This window comes from Rhinolophus sinicus, chromosome 6, assembly GCF_057876585.1.
Source record: "Rhinolophus sinicus isolate RSI-liver-muscle chromosome 6, RSI-T2T, whole genome shotgun sequence".
NCBI lineage: Eukaryota > Metazoa > Chordata > Mammalia > Chiroptera > Rhinolophidae > Rhinolophus > Rhinolophus sinicus.
The window spans coordinates 12,546,942-12,564,762 of NC_142506.1; the positions used below are offsets into that span (position 1 = coordinate 12,546,942).

Below are 17,821 nucleotides of genomic sequence, written 5' to 3' on the forward strand. Positions count from 1 at the left end.
TGCTCATTTCTTAATCTTAATTAATTTAAACATTTTACCTTATTAGCATACTTTTTTTTATTATATTAGTTTCAGGAGTACAAAACAATGTAATAGACATTTCACCTCTCACAAAGTGATAACCCCCTCCCCCAATCTACTACCCCTCTTACATTGTATATAGCTGTTACAGTTCCATTGACTCTGTTCCCTGTGCTGTATTTCATATCCTGTGACTATATATATATATATATAAAATTATAGTTGAAATTTGGTATTATTCAGCTTCAGCCTCAGCTATACCGTGCAGTGGTCAGGCATCTACATCATCCATGAAGTGGACTCCCTAATAAGACAAGTGTCCTTTGATACTCTATCTCCAAAAACTGGGAATGGAACTACCTTATGACCCAGCAATTCCACTGTTAGGTATCTATCCAGAGAAATCCAAAATGCTAATTAGAAAAAATATCTGCACCCCTATGTTTATTGCAGCGCTATTCACAATAGCCAAGACATGGAAACAACCGAAATGCCCATTGGTAGATGACTGGATTGAGAAACTGGTACAGTTATACAATGGAGTATTACTTGACCATAAAAAGACTGAAATCTTAACCATTTGCAGTTATATGGATGGACCTAGAGAACATTAGCATACTTTTTGAATAAGCATTTAATACTTCTTCCACTGTCCTCCAAAGTAGGAAATGTATAATGAGATAATTGTTTTATGTTTCAATTTTCAGGTCACACAGATATGTTTGAAACACAATTTAAAAAATTATGCTCCACTAAAAGTGATTTATGCAGCACTGTAGTCGTATTACATAGCATTTCTGCCCACTGTACAATAATGTTTCTACTAATGTCCTCCACGGTACATTACATCTTGTGTTGCTTCTGAATAATCAGTGCAAAGTTACATCATATTCAGCATAGCTTTAGAATTACATTTTAGAATTACTATACCCCAATTTTCTAAACCCCAATCTTTTGAAAAGTGGTATATATACAAATTTCTTTATATTAACTTAAATATTTGTTTGGTGGATATTCCACATCTGGGTAATACTATATATAGTGTTGTTCCTATAATAAAAAATAAAAAAATAAAAATTCAACTAACTCGTACGTTCAGATGTTTCTGAAAATGATAAAACATACCTCTGTCTTTGTTGTATCATCTTCTCCTCCTCTTGTAAGAGCATTTCTCTCCTTGTTTCTTCAGCTTTCCGAAGCAGTTCTTGTTTCTGATACCAAGCTTCATCTTCCACTCTTTGCTGGTCTACTTCAGCTTGCATATTTTCAACTGTCTGCCTTAAGTAAATAACATTTATTGTTATATGACAATGCAAACAGGAAAATTGAGTAATTTAAGTCCCAGAACAACCAACCAAAACACAAAATGTATATCTGACTAGTATATCATTGTTTCACTTCTGTATGTAAGAATTAAGTCTCTTTAAAGACATTTCCAGTCTTCAAAGTCTGATTTTACACAAATACTTAAAAATTTACATAGATTTTTCATAAAAACTTGTTTATATTTACAACAGATTTTGTTTCTACCGAAGAACAACTATTCCATGATTACCTCTCTCTTAAGTAATCCAATTCATCATTCCTTATTCTCTCTCGTTCCTGTGTCTGATAGTCCACAATAAACTTCGGATATTGATTAAATACTGGATATTGTCCTTGCGTCAGTGCCACAAAAACATCGAGCATGTTGTCTGGATGAATATCAGCAGGCGTGGTGTCCATGAGATGATAAGCTTCTCTAATCACAGCACTTATATCCAGGTTATTCCGATGGTGAAAAAAATACTGTAAGAAAACTTTGTGTTTAAATCGAGATCTACCTAACAAAGCAGTTACAGATAGAATTAAAACAGGAGTTGAAAAATGTAAATGTGCATTTATCCTCAAGAGATTTTTCAAATTTACTGAAGCTTTTCTTAGCCCAAGTTTTCAAATGAAGATCCAATTTCCTATTTTCAAAATGTAAAAAAATTTTGCACTGTATTATAAACTTTTGAAATAACACTTTTAAATTTTTAACTCAAAACGAAGGCTTCCTTTATAATAGCAGAAGAATGCTTCTCAACAATGGAACAAATTCTTCTATTTGGATTTTTTTCCCTTCAAAATCCAAAATAAATAAATTAAAAATAAATTAGCCTTTGAAAATAAATTAGCTTGATTTTAAAAAAATATCTGAAATGTTTCAACGTTATCTTGCTCTGCTGGCAGATCCAAGTTCTAATATGCATATATATTAATTCTAATATGTATACCTATTATAGTATATATAACGCAAGATATATATATCGTCTATCTGATGAGCATGAAGTAAAAATAAAGTTTAATTTGAGAGGAACCACAAAATAAGCAACAAACAAAAAAATCCAACTTAATTCATCCTATCTACCAAAAAAATCTCTCCTTTTAAAAACCACCTCTAATGCTTTTTCAGTCACTTTCCCACTAAGTCTCAAAATTCTGTTACCATTGAACATGTGTAATAAGCATCCAGATTATCACAGACCAGGTGGGTCACTGCTAAGATCATGCACAGAATAAACAACTACCTAATTGTTAAACATCCTATAAAGACAAAACTCCAATATTATCAAGATTCTTTTCTGAAGCTATGATTTTTAAGACTAACAGTCAACTGTAATTGCTTACGGAATTGTCTACAAACCATGCAAGGGCACGGATGGGGTATAACTGTTTCTACTACATTCGTACCTCTTAGCGCCAGTAGCCGACATACAACAGGTACTCCATACAGAAATGGATTTTTCAATTGAAACAAAGGAACTTTGAGGACCACTACATTGGAACAAGGATATTTACCTCGAAATCATCTTTAAGACTACAGTTGAGCAAAGGAGCTCTAGAACATATGTTGTAGGCCACGACGGTCAGCAGGAGGAAGGAAGGGTGGTTGGAAAAGACATTGTCAAACAATTTTAGCCACTCCTCTCTCGTCAGTACTTCTGAGAACACAGTTTCAAGAAGGGGCCATGCATATACCTGAAATAAAGGAGAAAAAATTTATTAGGTTTCTAGGGAAAAGTCGTAACAGAGTTATTATTGCTCATACTGTCTTATGTTTGGTTTAGCTACAAAAACCATTATGTTAAAAACATGATTATGAAAAGAACTACCTTGATTTGGACCCTTCTTTAGACTTTCAGGAAAGCAGTTTAATGAAGAAAAAAGAATGCAATACTGTTAAAAACACAATGGTTGTATTTTTGTTTGTTTGTTTTTACATTATTATTATTATTTTTTTTTATCATACTCCTTCAAGAAAATACTGTTTAATTTATACCAGAACTAATGTCAGCTTCCAAAATAAGTCGTTGTTCTAAAAGCATGATTCTTGTTACCTGGGATGTTATATCATGATCTCTGAAGTGTTGTAGCAGTTCCTTGTCATGAAATGCCAAAACATTTTCTATCATACTTAGAATATTGATGGGAGGATTAGGAAAATATTCAAACCAGTGTTGACACCAATTGACTATGAAGGAAAAAATGGAAAATGTATCTTTACCTTTCTATATTATCAAAGGACTTTGCAATTCTTAAACGTATCCACTCTTCATGTCCCCCACATGCCCATTAATAAAGAAGAAAAAATACAAGTCTTTAAATTCTAGATAACCCTTTTAAATTCCATGTTAATATAGTATTTTAGTTTAATAGAAATTTGCCAATTTCTTCAGAGCAGTCAATGAGAAACAAACAAATAGTTAAACAAACAAACATTTCCAAAGCATTCCTGATCCTAGCTACAGGGCACTTTGTGGTTGGGTTGTTTCTTTTCCTTTTATAACTCTTAGTGTTATTGTCAGGGCAAACTAGTACAACCTTTTTGGGGAATCAATCAGAATATTCATATTTTAGGAATTAATAATACCAATTCTGGGAATGTACCCCAAATAAATTATTATAAATATCTGCATGTGAAGGTAGTTATAACATTGTTACTTTTTATAGGTACAAATTAGAAACAACCTAAACGTCCAAGAATAGATTAAACTAGTACATACACATTATGGAATAGTACAGTCAATAAAATGTTTGTAAAGTTTATAAAAATAAGGGAAGTGTAAATAACACATTAAAGTAGTATGATTATAAAAATAAAAAGCAGCCTTGAAGTAGCCGGTACTTGCCATGGCAGGCGTGTGCTAAATGCTTTACACACTTACTACAATCCAATGAATAGTAACTGGCTTTGTCAGTAAAGCATCTGCTTCCTTCTTACTAACAAAATCTAGCCTATAACAGTATCTTCTTCTAAGATGCAACTATTCAAATTTCCTTGTAAATAAAAAGGTTTATGTATCAATGTCCAAACTGTCCATTTTTGTTCTCTATCTGATTGTTTCACACTGGAATTTTTGTTAAATGTTGCAAGGGTGCAAAGACAGAAGGAAAATGTACAAGGATCCACTCTTGGTTGCATTATTTAATGCTTATTTACTTACTTATGAGAGTAGCGACAACTTCAAAACAGATGAGTTGGTTGTTCTGGAATAATTTTACAAATGGAAATGCTAAGAGTGGAAGATACGGTGTGTCACTAAAGATGGCAGACCAGTGAGCTAATGCAGATAGGGTTCTGTAAATAAAACAAGGAAATAAAGACCAGAAAACAGTTTACTATTAAAATTTATTTGAATAAACAATACAGTCACATGATAAAAAGTTTGATACAAAAGGTGTATTTGATGAAAATTTTCCCTCCTACTCCTATCACCTAGCTCACCTCCCCAGAACTGCTGCTGAAAGTATAAATCCTTTTTAAAAAAAAATCACAAATGGAGGTATATTATAAACACTGTTCTGCATCTTGCATTTTTAACTTAATAGTATCTTGGAAAGAGTTCACATCAGTCTAGTGGAGTTTCTTCATGGTATTTTACAGATCCGCAAGGTAACTTTGTATAGATACACCTTAATTTCTTTAACTTGGCCCTATTGGGCATTTAAGTTGTTTCCAATCTTTAATAAACAATGCTACACTTAGCGTCATTGTATGTACCTCATTCTTCATGTTGGAATATAGAGCTAGATAAATTCCTAGAAGTGGAATTGCTGAGTCAAAGGCCATGTGCATTAGTAATTTCTATAGCCAGCACCAAGTTGTTCTCACAGCAGTGGTGTCCATTTACACTGCCCATTAGCAGCAGTCAGAGGGATGCCTATTTCCTCACTCGTGCCAACATATTTTATCATCAACCTTCTTTTTGAACCTTTAATCTAGGTGAGAAATGATATTTCCATATAGTTTTTTAAATATACGTGTATCTTTCAAGGTAGTTTGAGTTGGCATTTCTTTTATTATGAGGGAAGTTAAGCATCTTTTCATATTTAAGAACCATTTCTACTGCTATGAACTATATGTTCAATCCTTTTATGTTTTTATTGGTTCATCCTTTTCATGCTTAGTTGCGCCTACCACTTCGTATGTTAAAGAAATCAGTCTTTTATTTGTCGTATGTTTTGCATATATTTCCTTAGTTTTACATATGTTTCTGTTTTGGGAATTTTTTTACATATAGAGATTTCTTTTCTATTTAAATATTTATGTATGGAGATTTTAATTCATATCAGTCTCTTCTGGATATGTCAAGCTTAGAAAGGAATTTGTCATGCCTTACTCTGGAATTATAATTCTCCCACATTTACTTTTAATATTTTTAAGATTTCCTTCTTTTTTCTGACTTTTTGTTTTGTAACTTACAAAAGCTACAAAAATAGTAGAGGTTTTCTATACCTTTTACTCAAATTACTCTGTTAATGTAACATCTTGTACAAATGTAGTACAATTGTCAATACTAAGAAGAAGCATTGGAACAGTGCTATTAACTAAATTACACTTTATTCAGATTTTACCCTTGTTTTCACTAATGTCATTTTTTCATTTCACCAATCCAGGATGCAACACTGCATTTACTTGTTATATCACCATAGTTTCTTCCAATGTCAGAGTTCCTCAGGCTCTCAGCTGTTATTTTTGAGGAATACCAGAGTTACTTTAGAGATTGTCCCTCTGTTTGGGTTTGTCTGATGTTTTCTCACGATTAGACAGAGATTATAAATTTTTGGCAAGAACACCACAAAAGTGATGTGCCTGCATAGTCTCTGCTACAAAATTCTCTGCTATTTTCCCATTTGTGTATGATACACATTGCTGCAATATGCTGAACATACCTCTGTAATACTCTGAGTAGTTTCCTACTTTTGATGGGGTATTTCTTCTGTAGGTTGAGAAATGCCACATGAATCCCCTTATCGATCAGGCTACTAAATGCAGTATGATTTTCAGGCAGTTGGAGCAGAGAGCGCCAGATGAACATTCTGAAATGAAGATATAATTTTAACCAAGAAAAATCTGGGGGGTTAAAATTGATTTAACATGAAAGAATTTAAAGTTTACCTGTATTTTGTTGGATATTCACCATAGCCTTTTAATAAGATTTGTAAACGCTTTTTGTTTAAGCCATCTGATAATTCATTCTATAAAGAAAAAAATATCAGTGACATAATCATAAAACTGAAACGATAATCTAGTCCACGGTGGCTTTCCAATTTTAGAACACAACACACAGTAAGAAATATTTCTACATCATTGGACTCCCTTCTCTTTCCCCCTGCCACCCCAAAGAACTACTCAAATGTAACTACCATTAGCATTTTAGTCTTTCTTATGGGATTTTCAAAACGAATACATAGGTACTTATATCCTTTTTAAATCAAATTGATATCCAAGTACATAGTTCTTGCAGCTTGCTTTTATGTTTAACATACCAGAATTATTTCCTTTTCCTCTTAAACATTCTTCTATTTCTGGTGTATAGTTCTACCATATTTATACGACTAGTTACCTACTATTGGACATTTTGGTTGCTTCTAAGTTTTTCTTGAATGAATCTCTCACACAAACACAGGGTAACAGCCTCTCAAACAAGGCAAAAAGTTGAACTGGTATACTCTTTCTGAAAAATAGTGTGGCTACTATATCAAAATTTGTACGCACACACTCCGACTTAAAAATACTACTTCTACAAATACATTTGTGCAAATGTTCAAAGGTAATTGCACAAGGATATCCATTGCGTCACAGACTGTATTTAACAGAAGACTGACAATATAACCTAAATGCCAGTCAGCAGAGCATTAGTTAGGTAAATTAATGTATAGCCATAAATACAATATATGCAAATATTTTTTAAAATGGTGTAGCACTGTATGCATTAATATAAACAGATATTCAATCTGTTAAATGATTAAAAGCGGGTTATTGAACAGTGCTCAAGTATTACATTGATGGAAAAAAATAAAAATATATTCATATATATATGTGTATATATATGCACAGAAAACTTCTGAAGGGTTATCAACAACTATTAACAATGGTTATCTCTGGGGAGTGAGACGAAGAGTGGGCTAGGGAACAGGGAAGAAGAAAAGTATGCTTTAATTTTTTTCTCCTTATAATCTTCTGTGCTAGCATTGCCTAACAGATGATGCAAGCCACAAAAGTAATTACGTTTTCTAGGAACCACATTAAAAAAGTAGAAAGCAGCAGGTAAAATTAAGCTTACTAATATATTTTATTTAACCCAATGTAATGAAAACATTATCATTTCAACATATAATCAACATAAAATTATTAATTAATAAGCTATTTTACATTCTCGTATTCATACTAAGTTTTCAGTATCGGATGCGCATTTCACACAAACAATTGGCCACGTCTCAGGTCCTCATCAGCCACGTGTAGCTAGTGAATAGCACGTTGGACAGAGCAATTCTATATTGTTTGACTTTTTAAAAAACCATGCACATGTACCAGTTTTATATTTTTATATTAAAACGTTTAAGAAGTTTATGCTAATTTCAGTTACAACTTTCTTCTCTTCACATAACTTCCCTCTAATTCCGAAGAGAGGGAAGAGTGATGATGGCCTAGAAAGCATGAGACTTGTCTACAGAAGAGTCCCAACAAACCAACGTTTAATCATAATCAATTCTTACCTCTTTGTTTTCAAAATGGCCAGTCAGGTCTTGTTTTAATATTCTAGTTTGTATTTGGTTTTCCCTTGACTTTGCTGGCCGCTGTACTCTTCCTGATGTTACTTTCATCTTCAGGTCACCAGAAGTCAGTTTACTCTTTGGCAAATCTTCAATCACCTTCACTAGAGGAGGAGGTGGCTAAAGGGGGTGAAAAAAAACCCAATTTAGTAGCTATCCTTGGAAAACAGACCTGTTAATATATGATTTACAATATTTGTCTTGATCAATTTAATAACATGCCTTGATATACCAGAGTTGCCTAAAAAATGTATACAAGTGGACACGTTGGTCAGTGTTGCTCAAGCAGTAGTTCGCCATCATCAGAAGTGTCTGGACGCTGTTGGTAACCACTTTGAGCCCCTCTTGTAATTGCAGACGTCAAACATGACTTGTATTCATCTTTTGTTATCGGTATATATTGAGTATTACAATTTTAATACAGTTTTCCTTTCTTAAAATGTGTATACATTTTTTTGGCACCCTCTGTATATAATTATTCTTCAGGCAAAATGGGTAAACAAAATATCCAAGAATGTTTCCTTGTTGGCTAATGAATCAAAGTAAATTCCTGCCAAATTCCTTTGAAGAACACAATAAAGATACACGACTCACAACAACAAATAGAATTTTTTTTTCTTTAACAAATAGAATTTAATTATTCCACGAAAGCAGGCCTTCAATCATAGGATACCAACCAGTGTTTGCACTTGCATGATAAAGTTAGAGGCCTGGTGAAAACCTGCAGAGAAGGCACAGTTAGACACAGAGCCCTCTAGCATGCTGAGACAAGCACCTTAATATTCTTCGGGCTCAAGTGAAATTTCTCTGAGGGCAAATGCCACATGGCTTTCCTTGGGAAGCCTGGGCCCCCTGCCACTCTATCCTTGATTACGATTTTTTAAGTTGCATAGAAATGGCTGTTAGTCCCTTACTGTGTCAAAGGCTTAAGAGACAGTTCAGATGGCACAGCTTAGATTCCAAACCCTCATTTTTATGGGGCCTAATGAACAGAATGATAAACCCCAACAACTCCAATTTAAGGTAAAACGATTCACTGAAACATTTTCTCCACAAACAATACTCTCTTTGAAATTAAAAGATCTTCCTTGTGCAAAGGAAATGAGCAGATAAGGTATCTCAGGCTTTCTGAGTTCTAAATTGTAGGGAGCCGGAGCATTAAGGGTTAAGAAAATGTAACTTCAAGCAGAGTTTGGGAGGATCGCTAAGGGGAACTCCGATAAGCATAAAGAACAAACAGACACCTGCTGCCCTGGGAATGGGACAATATCAAAAGGTCTAAAGACAGTCAGGGCCAAACTTTGAGAAAACATAACTAATCTGTACTTGCTGCCTCAGCCGCTTTATGTAACCTTCTTGTTTCTGTGTGTATAAAAGAAAGCTGAAAAATAAAGTAGGCGCAGCAGTCTAATTAGAACTGCTCGCCCTCCCGATCCCATCTTTGTCTCTTGTCTATTTTTTTCTCAATCCTCACTTCCCACTTCAGGAACCGTTCGTTTCGTCGGCAGGCTCCGACACTAAATGTGATTACAATGATTTTCAAAGGGTATTTAAATATTTGAAACCATTTGTTTTCAAATATTTGAATGTTTCCTTAGTAATTAGCCTAGACCCAAATCAAAGACAAAGTGAATGTGTGAGTAAAAAGAAAAAATTTTTTTGAAGCTAAAGTGACAATTCCTCCCATATGAGAACAAGGACACAAGGAATACCCCAGATGTCCAAATGAACACATTAGATTTCAGAAGGACACATATTACACACATTGCCTTGAATTCAAACTGTCATGAAATCCACAAGAGTGTTTTCCATGACATATAATGAAAGCAAATCACCGCTCTTCAGGAAAGCTCTTTGAAGCAGAAACCAAACTTTTTGACCTCCTCCCCTCTCACCCCCAATAGAAATAAGTAGAGCAAAGAAAACAACTTGATTCTTTGTGGTTATATATATATATATATATATATATATATATATATATATATATATATATATACTACAGACTACTAAAAGACTACTTTGAGGTTTCAAACAAAATTTTTCTCCTGCTGCCTTCAGAGGTTCAGGACTTCTGCTTTTGAAACCTGCAGTCCACTACAGGAGACCACATAAGTATTCCCTATCGTCAACTGCAGTGTGTATGAATACCTAACATTGTGAAATGTGTAGAGTAGGTAATGTGATAATATACATGGCATAGATATTGCATTTTTATGTTTTTAAGTTAGTATGAAAAGTATTTAAAGTTTTAACTTACAAAGTTTTAAAAATAGTGTTTTTCTAGGATACACTGTTATTTATTCACACCTAGAAAGATTATAAGGATAATACAGAATAGTACAAAAAAAAAAAAAAATAGGACCAAAAAAATAGTACAATGACCACTTATTCTATGATTTAATTTTTCAATTCTTTACCTATGAAATGAAATTAACAGTGGTCTGTCTTCTGAATATTGCCCATCTTCAATATCCTTGAACTGTCTTCTCTCTAACCTCAGTCCATTCTTCTAAATCTTTATTAAAATTTCTATTCTAGTGTTGCACTTTTACTGCCTGAGCCCATGCTCTTCCACGAAACATAATCTCCCAAAAGTTAGAGCCTGAGACATGACCTAAATTGTCACACCTTCGTAGTGTCAAAACTTCAACACACACGTGGGAATTAGCTTACTGTCTTAGTACCAGAAATTCTCCAGTGGCAAGAAAGCAGGACTTGAAGGCATGGGGTACACGTAAGATGAGTTTTGTAGAGACTATGGACCTGGGCATTGGTGTGGGCCTGGGACAGCCGTAGACACTGGTGGTGTTGGTCATGTCCCCCCAAAAAGAGATGATCCCACTTCTGTTATAAGCTTGCTTCTCTGGTCAATTTGCCAAACATTTAAACAGCGGAGAGGGAGTCAATAAATCACTCCTATCTTAGTGTTTCTCAGCCCTCTCCCCGCTTCTATTGGTAACATTTTCCTAGCTCTCATAAAATTCAGGTAGGCCGAAACCTCTTTCATTAGGAGCAAATAATAATGTATTGCTAAAATTTTTAAGCTTACACCACAGAAGAGTACAATCGCATAGGCTTCAGGAACACACAGGGACACACACAGCAGATTCTCGTTATTGGCAGCAGTTGTGTTCTGGGGTCACTGCAAACACGGAGTGAGTGAGCACTGAATTGTCGCTCCCGGGGAAGGTACAGTTAGGACCCTGTGAGCCTCTCTGGTCACGCCATTTTTGTCAAGCAATCAATATATACCCTTGTTTTGCGTGTTTCTGTTTAAAGACACTTACATAATATGTACTATTGATTTGTTAACATTGCACTTATACCCACAGCTTCGTAACTTGTGCCTCAACAACTTTATCTTTCACCGCTTTCTGTGCAGAGGACGCCTAGACAGCACTATGCTTGGAAGCTATTTCAAGGATCAAAACCACCAACAAAAAGCACAAAAATGTGAAAAATGCGGCACTCAATACACCACGGAAAGGAAACGGTTAATAATATGAGAGCTGAAATAGGGCAGTGTTGTCTTGTTTGACCTTAGCTGGGAACCGGCGTGTTGGGTAACTCCAAATTTTTTGCTGCTCTGCACATCACATGTGAATGTAGGTGGATATGCAATGGGTACCGCCTTCTGAGTTACAGATTCACTTTTACAAGCAGGTGGATTCACAAATACAAATCTGTGAATAATAAGGATAGACGGTACACACATAGAAGAAAGACTGAGAACGTATATAGTTCAGAATCACCTGAGAACAGTGAGATTGTGAGTGATTCTTTTTTATCTATCTGCTTCTCTGTATCTTGATTTTTCTCTGTGATAAGACACTTATTACTTGTCTAATTAAAAAAAAAGATGAAAAAGACAGAAAGGAGCAGGCACAGTAAAAAGATGACATGAATAGAACATCTGAGCTGTGTGGTTAGGCTGGGGCATTAGCTTCTTTCTCTGTAAGACAAAACAGTTAGACTAAGTACTCACCAGATCCCTCCACGAGACAATTCCACGATACAATTACCGTGTCTCCACGATAGCCAATTCCAGACCTGAAAAGGCTGCACTAGGCAATCAGACTTGGCAACGAGCTGGGGAAATGTTAGATAACCGCAGAAGAGGAGTGACAAGTCTATTTTAGATGAAATAAATAATGGAGATAACAGATACAGAGATGAGAATGGTACCTATGGGGGACAAGGAGGGAAGTTACAAGTATAGACAGGTGGAGGAGACGAGATTAGAGAGGCCTCCGGGACCAGGCGGAAGAGTCTGGACTTACTGCAATGGGCGAAAGAAAGGAAGCCACTAATGCAGCACAGAAATGATGATGAAAGTGTTGTTTTAGAAAATGTCATATAAAGGATGGATTGATGGGCAGGGGCAGGCACCGCGTTTTGGGATACTTGTTTAAATTGCTGTTATTCAAGAGCAGTTAATGTGGACCAATATAAGGAGGGCTAAGATGGACAGAGAACCGGCAGCACATAGTACATATTTCAATAACTTGAAAAATCACTTGACTTAATATTGACCAGATGTAGGAAATAAAAGAATAGGGACAGAGGGGTCCAAGGTTTCTAGCCCGTAAGATGGGAAGAAAGAGTGAGACAGAAATGGACCGACTGGAACTGATGGCCTCTTTTGGAAAGCAGATTATGAGGGGCTCCCTGAATGGGATAGGGACACCAAACAGATGCCCCTTAGGAAGGCAGATGTTTAAGAATGGAGGACAAGTGGGAGACATCAAGTTTGGAGACAGGGCGTTGGGAGTAAGAGCAAAAAAATATATCCAGAAAAATGGATACGGTCCAAGGGAGTCAGAAGATCGTAGCATAAAGATTTGATGATACAGCATGTAAATCATTTATAAAAGATGTTATTTACTTGATAAGATACCTTATTTATTTCTTGCGTTAAAGCCTGAACTGAATATATGTTCAGACTTCCGTTTTCCATAATAGAGGCAATGTACCGTCCATGTGGGCTAATTACTGATGAGCTAATTCCTTCATCAAGGCTCCCAATTTCAAAGAGAAGTTTACAAGTCTGTACATTGATAAATCTCATAATACCATCTTGACTTAGCACTCCAAGAACCTAAGAGTAGAGAAAAACATTATGAGTTCCTAAACACACATTTAAAAGTCAAATGTCTGCAAGTCACACCATACACACATACAATATTCACAGAGAGCCATTACATATTTTGAAATCCCTAATTATGGCTCATGGAGATTTGCCCTGTGCAGGTCCAGATAAGCCTGGCCTTAACCAAAACCATCAAGGAGCCCATCCTGGGGAACTACGGAAAGGTCACCTAAGAATCCTCCCTTCCCACGGGCCGACCACATCTCCACTAATCCCAACAAAGGGAATAGAGATGATTAGACAGTCCTTAACTTTGACCTCTACACTGGCTGTCAGAATCGAGGTGGGTGGAGGATTTGTATTCCTTCAGCGTCCCCCCAGTCGGATCAGAACTAACATCCATCCTGCTGTCCCCACACAAACCTGTGACTCAGTGAGGGTCCCCATTGTCCCCTGCTCTCAGCTATTGTAACTAACATTAGAGGGGTAGTGAGAGAAAGTCTGGAAGTTACAAGGATAGTGGAGGGGTAAGAGGAATTAATTAGTGAAAAAGAAATTCGAGCTCATATAATTTGCAAAATTAAAAGTGTCCTAAAAGAGATTAAGCAAATAAACCCATCTGCTGTCTTGTGTACGCACAGGTTCTTTCCCCAAAGCCAGTGGCTGGTGCTCCCGTGTGACCGTGTGACTGCTTGAAACGCTGATGTCACATGTTATATGAAAGACTAGTCTGGAGGTAGCTGGAGGCAATTTGAATGTGATAATCTAAAAAGTACATTATTCTGTTTATCAGGTTGTAGGAAACCCCCTCATTTACAGTTGAAGCAACCTCTCTGAAGGGCAATTTGGCAAGATCTAACAAAATTACAGATGCATATAACCCTGGTAACAACTATTTGAATTCTGGGATTTTATCCTACAGAAGGGATGTACGCAAAAAGTTATTCAGCGCAGCATTATTTGTAATAGAAAAGGACTAAAAACAGGTTAAGTGCCCCATAGTAAAGGACTAGTTAAAAAGCTATGGAATACTATGCAGGTGTAAAACATGAAGTTCTATAGCGACATAGTACTATCTTCAAGGTAAATTAAGTGAAGAAAAGCAAGGTGCAAAGCTGTATGAAAACGTGGAATAAACATAAGACTATGTATCACAACAGTGGTTATGGAATGTGAATACTGGGCAAACGGGAGAGGCGTAAAGAGATTTCACTGTTTGCCTTTATGTATTTTTTGTTTTCAACAATGAGAAGGCATTATCTATTAATAAAACTTAAGTTAAAATAGATATGATACACACACACTATATATATATATGTATATATAAAACATGTATATAAAATTTGTTAAAGTAAAAGATCATAAATAGCCAATTTAAAATAAAAAAGTTGAGGTCTGATTGTACTTAACTATTGAAAAAAAGGGTGTGTGTGGGGGCAGATGGGAGAAGCACTTTGTAAACTAAGGCAAGATACAAAGAAAGCATGTTTCATAGGTAGCAGTTACGGTAGATCAAACACAGTACAACAAAGTGAGAAAATTTTCGGTGCAGTCCCACCTTTAATCCTTACATTTAAAAAGAGTACTGAAAAGTCATTCGACGTTTCTACGCCTGAGTGTCATAATCTGCAGAATGGTGAGAAGACCTTCCTCGCCCATACGCAAAGAAAGGATCAAATAAAAAACAACATGCTCAAGCATCCTGTAAACCATGAAGTATGACACACATTTAAAGTATACTGACTTTAGAAAAAGGGTATATTGACATATAGAACCTAAGATTAAATTTTTTTTTTTTCAATTTTAGACTCTTCACAAAAATAACATTGAAATTTGAAAATCAATTGAAAAGCAATTTGAAATCCTTGTAACAATCGGGGTGCACATTAAATGACAGAGCTATTATGGTTCAGAAATTGATATGATTCTTCTCAACAGGCAGAATATCCTGCCTTTACGTAACTAACCTGGTTCGAACCCGCATCAAAACTGTCGGGAAGAAATTCTAGGTAGCGAATGGCTCGAACTTTAGTTGGCATCTGGATAATTCTAAATAGCTGCTTAGCTTCCAAGCACCACAAATGAAGATGATTTGATTTGCCTCCAGCGGCCAGAATTCGACCATCTCTATAGAACAAAAACGTGAGAAAGTAAGACCAGCTGAAGTGACTGTAGCAGCACTGTCCAGTACGATCCAATACGAGCATGGAAATATTCTCTATTTACGCTGTCTGATAGTCACTATTAGCCACATGTGACTGAGAACTTAAATGTGGCCAGTGCTTCTAAGGAAATTCATTCTTAATTTTATTTAATTTTTATTAATTTAAATGGTCCCACGTATCCAGTGACAATCATATAGGAAAGCTCAGGTTTAGAGTATGTTATTTTTCACTTAATGTGCTAAGACACCAGCTTAACAAATATTTGTTTGATGACTGGATTGGGGGTTTCTGAGTAGCGTTTAGATTTTATCACATAATCTCAAAGTCACTTACCACTATCCAACTTTCTACATTTCACATATGACTATATTGAATTGGTACAGCATTGCTATGTGAAAAACCAAAAAGCCCAAACTTTTTTCCTACTCAGAGAAAGCTACTTTATGTTATAAGGTACAAAAAGAATAAGCTGTATTGATTAGTCTTTGGTTGTTGATCATTCATTCACTAGACTTGTAAAGGATCCACTATCAGCCAGGTTTCATTCCAGGTGCCAGGGACAAAGCGGGGAATCAGACATGGAAGATCCCTGCTCTTACAGGATTTTTAGTCTAGAGAAAAGCAAACAAATAAATGAACTTGATCTCAGCTGATAAGTTTTATAAAGAACTATAAAATGAGGTGGTGTTATGGGGCTGGGAAAGGAGAAAGATCTGCCAGCTAAGTGGTGTCAATGGACCAGTCGGGGGATGATTTGGAGGAAGAATTCCATGCTGGTCAGTACTGCAGGCCCGTACAAAAGCACTGAGGAAGGAATGAGGTAGTTATTAAGAGGAGTGAGAAGCCACACTCAAGTGCAGCAGGAACAGTGTAAGGGGAGGGAAATAAGATGAGGAAAGGGAGGGAGGACCTAGGCCAGAGGACAAAAGGCTTCAGGTGATATGGTGGGCGGTTTGGATTTTATTCTAAGAGCAGTGGAAAGCCTTTCAACGAAGTTCAATAGGGAAGTGACATGAACTGACTTAATGGTCTAAAAAGACCACTCTACCTGCTTTGTAGAGACTGACTTTAGGAAATGAGACTGAAAACAGGAAGACCAAATAAAGGGCCTATTACAGTAGTCTGAAAGAGACTAGGGGAGCTTGGACTAGGGTAATAGCTGTGGCAATGGATAGAAAAGTAGACCAATTCAAGACATCCTTTGGTAGAATTGATGGGATTTACTGATGACAGACAAAAAGGATGAGAGAAAGAGGACATAACCCCTATTTCCTAGCTCTTCCCACTGAAAAGGCCTGGAAACAATGACCAACCCAATGAGTACCCGTAGCATCCAGATTAGGTCTCCAAATACCATTTCCCACTAAAATGACCCCGGGCTCCTTAGAGAAATGACCAATTCCAGGTTTGTGACAGAAAATGTACAAAGTAAACCTGGAACATCTTGTCAGACCACAAAGCATGAAAGCTTTCACAGACAACTGGGGTTCCATCAAAAGGGTTCAAAGCCAACTTGAAGAGGACCCCAATGGTCAATGATGAGAGAACTAGAGCATCACTAAGAATAACAACTTTTTAAAAAGATTTGATGAATTTGATGTTATAATTTATAAATTTAAGGTCCATCGAGTGTAACTTTGATACATTTATATGTTGTAATATGACTGGTATTGAAGCAGCATTTATCACATTACATCGTTATAGTACAGTGGTATTGACTGTATTACACTGTGCATTAGGTCTCTACGGCTTATTTGCTACTCATTACAAGTTTGTACCACCAATCAAACCCTCCATCCCCATCCCCAGACAACCACCATTTTACTCTATTTTTTAACACGTTTGACTTTTTTTAGATTCCAAATATAGGTGATATCAGCTTTAATGGATTAAATCATGCCAACTATGTTTAAATCCATGAGTTTATAAAGATTAAAGACAAAAAAAATCTTCACTGGCCATTTTGGGAATATGCCAAGAAACCAACTCATTATTTTGGGGAAAAAAAAATTTAGAAAGAGGGGGAAATCAAGCATTTATCCTGCGTTTCCTTTACTAACTATAAAGTAACTAGTTGATGAGGGAAAGTTTATTTCTATAGAAGGTTTCTAATTAATAAGGGAAGAAGAGATGACAGAATTAGAACAGGACCATTTTGCTAACCTCTAACAAATACTGGACCATTTTGCTAACCTCTAACAAATACTGGATCTATGTAATGGTCATCAATGACCACAGCATCACAAGAGAAAGGCCTCTATGTTCCTCCTGAGGAAAGTACACAAACCACCTATAATGTCTTCTTGACCCCAAATCAAACCTGAATCAGACCAAGCCTGCAATGGATAGGAAATGTAGGTGCAACCATTTTACAGGAAAGATAGATGAGAACAGATCACATTAAACACACCATGGGGATGCAAAGAACAAAACCCAGACTACAGAACATTCTGTAGAACAACCA

General features: G+C 36.0%; 1 protein-coding gene and 1 long non-coding RNA gene across 8 annotated transcripts in view; one reads left to right on the plus strand and one right to left on the minus strand.

Annotated features, from left to right (window-relative positions):
* Window positions 1-17,821, plus strand: part of LOC141567895 (uncharacterized) — a 48,113-nt gene that overhangs the window by 19,587 nt on the left and 10,705 nt on the right. The gene's annotated exons all lie outside the window — the stretch shown is intronic.
* Window positions 1-17,821, minus strand: part of TBC1D31 (TBC1 domain family member 31) — a 65,696-nt gene that overhangs the window by 16,093 nt on the left and 31,782 nt on the right. For 4 of the 5 annotated variants that reach the window (XM_019717680.3, XM_019717755.3, XM_074316851.2 and 1 more), the window contains 10 exons: window positions 15,160-15,319; window positions 13,001-13,201; window positions 8,047-8,223; window positions 6,446-6,525; window positions 6,220-6,366; window positions 4,491-4,624; window positions 3,384-3,517; window positions 2,845-3,024; window positions 1,577-1,809; window positions 1,147-1,299 (listed from right to left, as the gene is read on the minus strand). In XM_019717680.3, coding sequence (XP_019573239.3) covers window positions 1,147-1,299; window positions 1,577-1,809; window positions 2,845-3,024; window positions 3,384-3,517; window positions 4,491-4,624; window positions 6,220-6,366; window positions 6,446-6,525; window positions 8,047-8,223; window positions 13,001-13,201; window positions 15,160-15,319 — 1,599 coding nt within the window. The remainder of the gene's footprint in view (window positions 1-1,146; window positions 1,300-1,576; window positions 1,810-2,844; window positions 3,025-3,383; window positions 3,518-4,490; window positions 4,625-6,219; window positions 6,367-6,445; window positions 6,526-8,046; window positions 8,224-13,000; window positions 13,202-15,159; window positions 15,320-17,821) is intronic. The other variant, XM_019717830.3, reaches the window with a different exon arrangement.